Genomic DNA, 12,667 nt, shown 5'->3' on the forward strand with positions numbered 1-12,667 from the left:
TCTGGGGAGCACTAAAAAAAAAAAATCAATGTCCCAGACCCCACCCTAAGCTGTTTTAATTTAAATCTCTAGTAGTGGGACCTGAGCATCTATATTTATTTTTAGGCTATAATTTTAGGTGCGTCTACATTTTTAAAAAAAACCGTCCCCAGGTGATTCAAACATGCAGCCAGAGTTGAAAACCTTAAGTAGAGTAAAGCCTTTGCAAGATTTTAGTCTTCTTGAACCCCATATTCCTCATTACAAAATGAAATAACTGGACCGGATGATTTTTTTTTTTAACATCTTTACTGGAGAATAATTGCTTTACAATGTTGTGTTAGTTTCTGCTGTATAACAAAGTGCATCAGCTATACATATACATATATCCCCATATCCCCTCCCTCTTGCGTCTCCCTCCCACCCTCCCTATCCCACCCCTCTAGGTGGTCACAAAGCACGGAGCTGATCTCCCTGTGCTATGCGGCTGCTTCCCACTAGCTATCTATTTTACATTTTGGACCAGATGATCTTAATAGTGTATTACAGCTCTAAATGAAATGAAGATTGGACATATCCAGAAAACCTCAAGGAAAAAAATTATTTCCATTTAAAAGTTAGTTATTGAATGTTACTTTTTTCTGCAATACAGAAACTTCTTCAGGAAGAAAGAAGCCTGCTAATAAAGTTATAGATAACTGCTTCCTGTCTGCATTTAAGACTATATCTTAGAAGTAAAAACCTATTGACAGAATTGATAGTGTCATGTAGATACAAGCTAAATCGTTTTAATCCATTAGAAAATTCAAGTTACATTAGGTTTAATGGGTTAATTGGTAACTTCTAAAAGTATGTCTTCCTCTCCTCCAATGTCAAGACAAGATTATTTAGAATTCAGACTCAGATTCAAGTTCTCAGAAACTAAGGAAACTATTTTGAATACGTGAATATTTTTCCATTTTCAGATTTATGTTTTTGATATCTAGAAAATCTGTGATTAAATAACCTCTTTTTTAATCACCAATGGACTACAATTCTTCCTTTTTCTGATGAAAAAACTTATCTTACAAATGTTCCGTGGAAATGTGGACCTAGAGAATACTGATTAAGTAAGGAGCCAGAAATTGACTCACTGCTAAATTAGGTGGGAAATTAAACAACACCAGGAGACCTAGAAGCCAGAAAAGGAAAAACAGAAGATTTGAATAGGGATGGTGAAATAGATAATTTTCGTGAAATTGGAGAAGGAATTAAAGGGGAAATAATTAAGAGCAAGGGAAAGAATCAGAAGAAAGTTTTCAATTCCTCCTTCCCTCATCCCAGTATAGAATCCATTCTTCCTTCCTCTGCACTACAATACCACTTATCTAGTCTCTGTTATGGACACGTTAACTATTTTGTACCTTATATTTTTTGTTACTTGCGTACATGTCCTAAGTTTCTTTCTGCTATCACAAGACTTTACAATTACAGTAGTATTTTCCGATTGCACCATCATCTTATGAGAAAATGGACTACAGTGGGTTTTTTGTGGCTTGCAGAAACATGCACCTCATCTGAATAACCTCACTATTGCTAACATAAGAGAGAATCACACCTGAGCCAACACTGCTCTATTTGTGATCAGTCATTCACTCAGTGATCCTCTTCCTTTGAACATGAATTAATGGTTAACAAACCAATCAGATCCTCCTTTGTGGGAGGCTGATAGTAGGAGGTGGAAAGATGAGGAGGGTGAGAGACAAGGAGATAAAGACAAAGACCATGGTCAGGCCCAGTGCAAGGAAAGAACCATTAAATACTTAAAACCAACTCCTATCACTTAGGACAATGAGACTTAGGATGGGGCCACATCAACACTGCCATATATACAATGGAATATTACTCAGCCATAAAAAGAAATGAAATTGAGTTATTTGTAATGAGGTGGATGGAGTTAGAGTCTGTCATACAGAGTGAAGTAAGTCAGAAAGAGAAAAACAAATACTGTATGCTAACACATATATATGGAATCTAAGGAAAAAAAAAAAAAAAAAGGTCATGAAGAACCTAGTGGCAAGACGGGAATAAAGACACAGACCTACTAGAGAATGGACTTGAGGATATGGGGAGGGGGAAGGGTAAGCTGGGACAAAGTTAGAGAGTGGCATGGACATATATACACTACCAAACGTAAAATAGATAGCTAGTGGGAAGCAACCGCATAGCACAGGGAGATCAGCTCGGTGCTTTGTGACCACCTGGAGGGGTGGGATGGGGAGGGTGGGAGGGAGGGAGATGCAAGAGGGAAGAGATATGGGAACATATGTATATGTATAACTGATTCACTTTGTTATAAAGCAGAAACTAACACACCATTGTAAAGCAATTATACTCCAATAAAGATGTTAAAAAAAAAAAAAGAGCTTCACAGTAAAAAAAAAAAAAAGGATTTTTCAATATACAAATTCCTGGCCTGCATTTGTGATTAGGAAAGCACCACAAATCATTGTGATGAGAACTCCCATTTGAGAATCACTGATGATTTACCTGGGGTGTGTCTCCTTCTTGCAACTTGAAGGATTTCGACTAACAGTTTTTCCTTTTGTGGGCTCTGCCTGGGGAATATTAATGCATTATCTCTGATTGCTGCAACCGCACCCCCTCTCTCACCACTCCACGTGAGAGCAAGGTCTAACATAGAGTAGGTGTGATGGAAGGAAGGAAAAGAAAAAAAGGTAAGAAAGAGGGAAGGAAAGAGAAATGGGTTTGTCTCTTAGAGAGAAATATAGGAAATGAGCGACCAGCCCACACTGTAACAAGGCAGACTTTATAATCTGAATGATGGTTGAACAGTGTTGATTTTTTGTGTCACTCACATTATATGGAGAATATGTGGCAGGATTTTAGCTGCATGTTCTCCATATAATGTGAGTTTAGCTGCAGTTCCTGAGTCACTGTCTAAAGACGAGCACTGCCTTCAAGTTCCCAGCAGCAATGGCTGGCAGCCAATGTTGGGAAGCCTATCATTTATGGGGCACCAGGGGATTTTTCTAGACTCTGAAATAGGACTAAATTTAATCCAAGAACTCTCAAACATTTAACTTTGGAAGGACTTAACTTATTTAGTTTGGACAGATCACATCTCACAACCATTCAAATCAAATTGATAGGTGTTTCATATGTGCTCTGAAACATGTAACTAATATAAATCTCTACAATATATTAGAACAAACTTTTTGGACAGACACGTTCTAAATCTTGGCTCTACCACTTACCAACTGTATGGGCTTAGGTGTCCTTGCTGAGTACATGGAAATATTAAGTATCTAGTAGATGGGCTGATAGGCATGGAGGATTTTTTTTTTTTTGGTAAAAGAGGAGAGAAGAAGTTGGTGCATGGGTAGAGAGAGAGAGAAGATAGATAGAGGGCAGACTAGTATGTGTTTCCAGCCAGCCCAGGAGACCATTTGTTCTGCTTCTGAACTAAGAGTCAGGACAGAGGCAGAATGCTGTTAGGGAACCCATATCCCCAGGGAGGGTACTAGGTGACAGCAGGCTCTGATGAAGCATCCCGCTCAATGGCTTATAGACAGTAGATATTAAAAAGAAACTTTAGTCCAAGAACATAAGCAAATTGGTTCTTAAGATCATACTACACCTTCCTAGAGACCCCCAGAAACAACTGAAGAGGCCTCAAGAGATTGGCCAAAGTGCCACAGTTGCACAAATCAGGACTAACAACCAGTGTTAGTATCACTTTTGTGGTCGCCACAGGCTGGTGCAAGGCCTGGGAACATTCAGGTTCATATTTTACATCATTTTAAGTTTAGGAATTCAAACTAGCTGCCTTCTTGCAGTCTGCATAGACTCCACTTTCTGACTAAATGAGGGAAAAATTAAGTGTGGCTTGTGGCATTCAATGTTGAATTCTGCAATCTAGGTGGATGGAGGGAGATAACTAACAGCTTTATGCCGTTTGATTGCACCTTTCAAAAAAAAAAAAAAAAGAAAGCTGCACTGCAGGAGCTCACATATGCCTGACTTCTGAAAAGTTTGGTCAATTCAAGTTCTCACAGATAACTGACAAAGATGAATCAACCCTAGGCCAGATTTCTGCTTTCAAGAAAAGGATCTATGTGAGTTGTGTTTCTGATTTCAAATTTTGCAGCTTCCCGGAGAGGAATAATCCTCCTTTATTGATAACTCAGGACAACATTAATACTCTGCTTAATAAAAATAAAACAATAATAACAACAGGTTTGCTGTCTCTTGCCAATGTTGTCAAAAGCATTTGCTGTGACAAATTACAAGATCCGTGAGATAGCAGGCAGAACAATATAAAAGTATAGTGAACCTTGTTCTATGTAAGCATTCACCTTCCAAAAATCTTATCTCATCATATTGGTAAAGCAAAGGACTTATCAAGGAAACCACCAGGGAGTACATTTGAACTTGAGTAACAATTCCCTTTTCACTTTAAAATAAAATTTTTATAAAATTAACTGGTTTCAGATTATAGAGTCTTTTACAGATGTACAATGCAGAGACAGACTAAAAATACGTTTAAATGCATAATGTGATTAGATTATTTTCAATAAAAGAATTAGAAAACTTCCAACTTCCTACTTACATTAACGTTTTATGATTTTATGCGACAAAAATTTCTGATAAATTGTTCTTTAGTGAGAAACGTATAAATTGTCAAGTGTAAGATGTGAGAGATTGCTCCTCTTTACAAATGTCTGCCCTTCTTCCTTAGAACAAGTGATTTTTATAACATTGTAAAAATTCATATGCATCCAAAGTAAATCTGGAAGAAAGACATTTCTCCAAATAGCTTACCGAAACGACTAACACTCTCAACTCCATCAATAATTGCTTTGTAATCCAAATTTTCTTCTATTCCAACCTGTGAAAGAAGAATGATGCTCTAAAAATTGCATAAAATATTTGACTAATTATTCAATAAAATGTAAAGATTAGTAAATTCTATTTTAAGTATTCAAAAGTGATGTCCTAAATGCACTTTTTTTTTCACAGAAAGTTAAGAATAAACCAAACAAAAACCAGATAATTTTCAAATTTTCCATTAAGAAAAGGACATTTTAAAATGTTACAATTCACAGTTACTGCTGTATCATGCTGATGCTTTGCAAATAAGCAAATCTTGTAGTGTATGAGTGCACAGATTTGCTCCAGCTGGAAGTGACATATCCAATTGACAAATACAAGAGTCCCCTTTTAAACATACCAGCCAAGAGGTTGTTCTCTTTGAAAATGAGCACCAGTTATCATTCCACTTATGAGCCCTTCTATTTGTTAAAAAGTGTGTTTTGATATTCCCCATGATTGAAAAGTTAGTGCTAAATCTCTGTATAATGATTACCTCAAATAAAATGGATAAAGCTCTTAACTTCCCTTTTCCTTTAACGGCTTCCTCAAAACTTGAAAATCGGTCCGCATCAAAGCAGTAGATTTGCATCTATAAATGTAACAAAGATGGCTTTATTACATACAAAGACTTCACAAAAAAGTCAGCAAAAGGACTATAAAATAATTTATCAGTTCATTAAATTCTATTTGAAAAATTCTATAAACTATGTAATTCTATATTTTGTGAATTTTCAAAATATTTTGTCAATTACATGTATACACAACTATCACTTATCCTTCAATGAAGAAAGAAATACAAAGTTGGACAGATCTAGCTCTGAAATTACCACTTTGTGATTACCAGGGGACACTGAATAATTTACTAGAGCAATTATCAAATGTAATAAATTATCAAATGTTATTTTCACTATTTTGATGGAATTCTTTCAAATATGGTTTCATTCTTTCCTGAATGGACATGCCTCTCTTGATGGTCTGAGCTACCAGTTTTGGACATTATTGTATTGTGCTCTACTAATAGTGAAACTCTCAAGAACTCTCTGCTTCTACCTTAAAAATACCAAAGGAGTCATAAATTCCGTATTTTAAGTCTCTCCCCCCTGGTGCGAGGCTATCCCTTGTTCTTTTCTACTTCAGTCCACACATCTATCTATAACAGCCTCCACTCTCACTTATAAGCTGGTGCTCCTAGTGTCGTGGGCTTGGAAATTTGGTAACTCAGGTAGTTTAGACATATGATTAAGGGAAGAGCAGAAAGTCTGAAAAGATTAATGTGTGGTTAGGGCTATGGATCAGAGAAATAGCAGGTGTGAAGCAGAGGAAGGCAGTAGCTCCTGCCTTGGGTCGTCACCAAAACCTTTTCAGAGAGAGGATTTCCAAGTTGACCCCGGAAGCATGTGTGGCTTTAAAGCTGACAGATGAAAAAGCAGAAGAGATGAATGTGTGTTCAGGTCAGAGGGACCGGCTAGGAAAAGGCCTACGGGCAAGAAAGTATGAGAAGTGTGGGAAATGGAAAGTAGTTTGTTAGAAGTTCAGTTGAGCACACGTGAGAGGAGAAGAGAGATATGAGGCTGGAGAAGTGGGCAGGGGACACACAGGCAGTCCCAGCAGTTTGGGCTGGAGGGCAATAGAAGTCCTTGATGGGAAGGGGGCAGGGCTGGGGAGAAGGGGGGAGAGAGAAGGGATTAAGACTGGAGAGAAACTAGCTGCAGGGACTTAGATACTCAAGAGACAAAGGTGGTTTGAACCTTTTTCTGACCTCCCACATCATTTAGGGGCAGAACTAAGGAGCCGATTATAGGATGTGAGAGGCCAGAAAGAAAGAGCAGGTCAAGCATACCCCCCAGTTTCCCTGCTTGCACAATTACGTGAAGAGTGTTTTGAAAAACAAACAAGATGGAATTCCCTGGTGGTCCAATGGTTAGGATTCCGGGCTTTCACTGCCGTGGGCCCAGGTTCAATCCCTGGTCAGGGAACCAAGATCCCGCTAAGCCACGTGGCGCGGCCAAAAAAATAAAAATAAATAAAATAAATAAATAAAATAAAAACCACGAATGTTTAAAAAAATAAAAATAAAAAGCAAACAACAAACAAATGACATCTCTGAGAGACAACTTGAGGGGCTTTTAAATAAGAAAAATACATGAGGTTTAGTACACAGATTCTATATAATTTATTTTGCTGAATCACAGCTTTTGTTATTGTTAGAGTTTTTCTTGATTTTCACCTTTGTTCTAAGTAGTACTGTGAGAGAGCTAAACTCTCAGAAGTGAGAATGTTATGTGTTTAATGAGTTGACTTTCGTGTTTTTAACAAACCAAATTTGATAAATATGCTTTTCTTTAAGGATATTTAAAAAATTATGTCATAAACTTGAATGTGCTTATCCACATTAAAATATTTTTAATCCTTTATGAAATAACTAATTTATCTTATTTTTATTCTCAATAACTATTTTGGATTATAAAAGTAATACAGATTTATTACAGGTAATATTGAAAATATGGCAACTTTAAAGGAGAAAAGAAAAGGCACCTATAATCCCATCACCCAGAGAAAATCACTATTAATATTTTCTTGGTTTCCTTCAATTATTTTTACAATAGCAATAATTCAATCTTTCATTTAATCCTCATAATAACTTTACAGAGATGTGCTACTACTATTATGTCAATTTCACGGACCAGAAACAGAAGCTTAGGGAAATTAAATAATTTTTACAATGTCATGTCATATAGCTACTAACTAGATGGTGAAGCCAGTATTCAAGCCTTGTCCATTTGACTCAGACTGTACTCTCAGCCACTAATTAGTTTCATGTTTTACAAAATTTGGAATAATAATACTGTGTATATGGGTTCAAGTCCTGGTCTGGGAAGATCCCACATGCCGCGGAACTACTAAGCCCATGCGCCACAATTACTGAGCCTGCGCTCTAGAGCCCGCGAGCCACAACTACTGAAGCCCTCGCGCCTAGAGCCTGTGCTCCACAATAAGAGAAGCCACCACAATGAGAAGCCCGTGCACCGCAATGAAGAGTAGCCCCCGCTCACCGCAACTAGAGAAGGCCCGCGCGCAGCAAGCAAGACCCAACCCAGCCAAAAATAAATAAATGATTAATTAATTAAAAAAAAATACTGTGTATACTATTTTACATTCCACTCTTTAAAAGCACTTATGATGAACTTTTTTTGTGTAAATAAATCGTTGAAAAACATGATTTTTACAAGATCTATAATAATCTATCATAATGTATTTAATCATTTCCTTTTGTTTCAATTTTTATTATTGTAAATAAGTTTTTGCACATAAATTTTTGAGTATGTCCTTAATTATTCTTCAGGCTAAATTGCTACAAATTGAAATGTGAATGTTGAGAATAAAACATTTAAAGTTCTTGATAAAAAAAAGTGAACTGCTTCCCAGAAAGTCTACCAATTTATACTTTCTCCAGACATGTATGAAAGTGTTTACATATTTCACTGCACACACACTATTTATTATAATTATATTTATTTTACCAATTTTAAATCTGAACATTTTCTCATTTTAATTTGAAGCTTTTTGATTCTCCAGTATGTTGATAAAATTTTCCCTTTTTATTCCTACTGGGCTATGGAAAGAATTTCATTCATTCACTCATCAGTATTTATTGATCATCTATAATGTGACACTCTGCATTACCAGGACGTGGAAAATCAAATATGGGTCTTATTGAGCTTAGGCTAGTGAGGAAGGCAGATATTAACCAAGTAAACAAAATATAGCTGTATAAATTATAAAGTTGATTACAAATGAATCAAATTATATGCTAAATAAAATCCCAATGATTTAGAAAATGAAATAGTAACTAGTGGAACTATTGACTTACCTCCAGTGGAAATTTTTGTCCTTCTAAACTATGTTCTGATCCATCAGATGACATATTGCATTTTCCCCAGTGAAAAGTTATCTTGCTTGCTTTGAACACCGTTTCTGAAACTCCTCCACTGAGATGGTAGTCATTAGTGAGATTAATTTCCACTTGAAAAAAACAATAAAATTGCATCTAAGTTTCTGAGAATCAAAATTGCAAATTTAACTAAATTTTCATCTATTAAAGTGCATTAATAAAATCATTTATTTGATAAATTTTTTAAAAGTTACCATTTTGGCAGCTGAACTTTGTAACTCTGCATAGTATACTTAATGTATCCTATTGCCACAAACGTAAAATAAACCTAAGACCTTAACTGCTATACAGCACTAAAAGCAGGAGACAGGCAGTCCATCTGCCCTGTCCGTTTGGTGTTCCAAGATTTGTTTGTTTGGTGTCCAAAGCCCTGCTCCCCTAATGCATCAGATGGTAGTGAGGGGACAGTTAAAGGGAGAAGGAACAGAGGTATGGAAAGAGGAAGTCTTTTCCTGGGGGTACCCCCAACCTTCTCAAGGTCAGCCTGTTTCTACTCTTTAACAGGCTGCTGCTTTTGTCCCATCTCCTTATGCCTCCAGGCATCACTCCAGGCTTCATCAAGCTTCAGAATTTCTGTCCTAGACTGTGGCAAGGAAGGCGGGAGACCCATTCCTATTGAAGGGGTTTAAGCCATCTCATGTTTGAACCCTCGGTTGCAAGTCTCAGAATCTTAAACTCTCCTATTTCAGTTCCGTAGCAGATACTATCTGACTGTATTTTAGGAGTCAGCTGGAGATTAATGATTCTCTAGAGACCCTAATGCAAGATTTCAATGTCTCTCAATCAGATTTAAATAGTCTTTGTTCTATCATGCAGAAACCACTGTTGGCATTAGGAACAGAATCCAACACATTGGCCAGTATAAAGTCTGCCAAATAAAACATAATTCTTAACTTTTAGGCTGTGCTTTTTTTTTCAGTGGACACCAGCCAGCTAGAGATATAAACTTTCATGAATAATAACAATAGCAACAAACACAATAACAATAATGGTCAACATTTATCACTTACGACATGCCATGCATTACACTACTTTACATGTATTAAATATCTGATCCTCAAACAACCCTAGGAAGAAGATACCATTACAATCCCTATTTAACAGATAAGGAAATTGAGTCACAGAGAGGTGAAGTAACTTGCTCAAGGTTCCACACTGTGCTTTAAATGGCCAGTAGTGAACCTAAAAAGTGTGGCTCTAAAGATCAAGTGCTTTACCACATTCTCCTAAGAAGAATAAAGCAGAGATTACATGCTTCACTGCTTTGTAACATCCTTTAAAACTGGTAATTAAAATGTCAAGATTTGGGACAATATACTATTATGTATTAAATTAATAATATATTATAACATGTAATAATTTTTCAAATTATTCATTCAGCAAATACTTACTGAGTGCTTATTATTTATCAGGCACTGATGTTGAAAATTCCTACCCTCACGGGACTTAAATTACCACATTCAAATAATTGTATTACCAAAATATGGAAAATAGAGAAAAATACCACAAATGATAAAACCACCCCAACATAGCTACTATTATAGTGAATATTTTTTCTAATCTTTTTCCTATATTTGTTTTTACATAACTTCCTGATATACATACGATTTCATTTAACATATAAGATCAGAATAACAATACTGTTCACTTTTATAAACTATTTTGTCTATCTGTTGTTTACTGGAATTTTTTATGGTATTATATTTTGCATACTAAGAAAAAAAACTTAGAGAGTGCTTCCTAAGGATGGTACATAATTTTAAACTTTCTAATAGAAGGGCTAGTAATTTCTTAAAATTCAGTTAGAGTACATTGCTTTTTTCACATCCAAATATTGAATATAGCACAAGGCTGAGCAGACAAGATCAAATAAAATGCCCAAGAAAAAGAAATCCTGATTGACTAAGTGATTAACCAGTGACAGAGTTATTAAATTACAATAGCTATATATTATGTTATCTTTATCAGCTCTTCCAGTGGAGGCATCTTTATTGTTATATTACTGGAGAACATGATATTATGACTTTGGTCATTTAACTTTTTGTACACATTTTCAGAAGGTCTAAACTTCCAATTTTCTATTTGACTTCTTCTACTTATAGTTTCTATCCAGTTCAGAATACATCATTGAAAGGAAAATAAAAGGAAAATAACCTAAACATACTCTAGGTCTGATAAACATATTAACGTCAGAAACAAAATGCAAATATTTTACCTGTTTTCCCAGTGTTATGAATGAATGTGTTTTCCAAAGATGTTTTATCCCAACCCTGAAATTTAAGTTTCTTAAGATTCACATTTACTTGTGTAAGATCTTCATCAATATTGATAGGAGATTGTTTGGGGCTATTACATGTTGGATATTTCTTGCCCCAATTTTTTTGATTCAATGCTCCTAGGGGGAAAAAAATGTAAGAAGTTAGTTTTTAAATTACTATGCAAAAGCTAAATTTTATATTTATAAAGTAGTTAATATGTTACATAAAAATAGACACAATAGTAGGGAAAATTGGGACATCTTTAAACCAATTCTTTTTTTTTTTTTTTTTTAAAACCAATTCTTAAAATAATTACAGTTGGCCCTCTGTATTCACAGGCTTCACTTCTGCAGATTCAACCAATCTCAGAGCAAAAGCATTTGGGAAAAATAATTCCAGAATGTTCCATAAAGGAAACTTGAATTTGCCAAGCGCTGGCAACTATTTACGTAGCATTTACGTTGTATATACAACTATTTACATAGAATTTACATTGCATATACAACTATCTACATAGCATTTACATTGTATATACAACTATTTACATAGCATTTACATTGTATTAGGTATTATAAATAATCTAGAGATAATTTGAAGAATATGGGAGGATGTTTGTAGGTTATATGCAAATACTACACCATTTTATATAAAGGACTTGAGCATCACAGATTTTGGTATCCGAGGGAATCCTGGAACCAATCCTTCTCCAATACTGAGAAACAACTGTATGCCTAGATTTAGATTCTGGGTTTTAATATGATACATTATAAGAAGATGCTTATAGAACAAGTGCAGGGTTCAACAATGGCCTTGTTTAGCCATCACGCGCTTCCAAATCAACAGAAAACCTACTTGTCCTATCAGATGGTTAGTCTTAGCTCAGGGTTCCAGATTGAAGCATGTCCAGATGAGAGGAGTTAAGTTCTGACTTCCTTAGTACTCTCCACGGGGATGGGGTGGGGGGAGGCCCCTTTAGACTTTCTCTTATCCCTGCGTTGAACGATTTGGTTTAATTTCCATCTGCTCAGGGCTTATTTATAAAAATGTAATCACCAGGCTCTCCTTGAAATATCTCCTTCCTTCCCCTCTCCCCCTTTTTTTTCCTGGTTATAAAACCTAACTGATTTTATGGTTTAACAATAGAAAAAATAAAACAGGGCTTTCTCTAAAGATTTTTGCTTACAGTGAAGTGAATTTTCATCTGTTCCACAGAATGAATAGTCCTCTAAACACAAATTGCCCTATGTTGCCTTTATTTCACCACTACCTGAAACCACAAACCATCTCTCATAACTTATTTCACTGGACATTAACTTAGCTAAGCACCCAAGCAGTGCTAACAATGGGTATGTTTTATTTAATGTTCATCTATTAAAATATATGCAATGTTGTGGGTCCAAGTCTCAACCTTTTCTCTGGCTAAACTCTAGCATTTCTGCCGCCATTCCATGAAAGAGCAGGTAGCCGCACCATTTTCAGCTTCTATCCTTTCAAATGCTTTTCTTTCAGAACATGAGTATGGGTAAGGCCAAGATTTCACATGGTTGATGTTCAGAGAAATTATAAGAAAACATACACTCCGTACAACTCTAGTCTATGCCAT

General features: G+C 35.8%; 1 protein-coding gene across 1 annotated transcript in view; it reads right to left on the reverse strand.

Moving 5' to 3' along the window:
- Nucleotides 1-12,667, reverse strand: part of PTPRZ1 (protein tyrosine phosphatase receptor type Z1) — a 163,886-nt gene that overhangs the window by 64,943 nt on the left and 86,276 nt on the right. Inside the window, exons 3-6 of the mRNA XM_059932670.1 lie at nucleotides 11,022-11,201; nucleotides 8,726-8,877; nucleotides 5,348-5,443; nucleotides 4,804-4,870 (exon numbers count right to left, since the gene is read on the reverse strand). Of these exons, the coding sequence (XP_059788653.1) occupies nucleotides 4,804-4,870; nucleotides 5,348-5,443; nucleotides 8,726-8,877; nucleotides 11,022-11,201 (495 nt within the window). The remainder of the gene's footprint in view (nucleotides 1-4,803; nucleotides 4,871-5,347; nucleotides 5,444-8,725; nucleotides 8,878-11,021; nucleotides 11,202-12,667) is intronic.

This window comes from Balaenoptera ricei, chromosome 9 (assembly GCF_028023285.1).
Source record: "Balaenoptera ricei isolate mBalRic1 chromosome 9, mBalRic1.hap2, whole genome shotgun sequence".
Classification (NCBI taxonomy): Eukaryota; Metazoa; Chordata; class Mammalia; order Artiodactyla; family Balaenopteridae; genus Balaenoptera; species Balaenoptera ricei.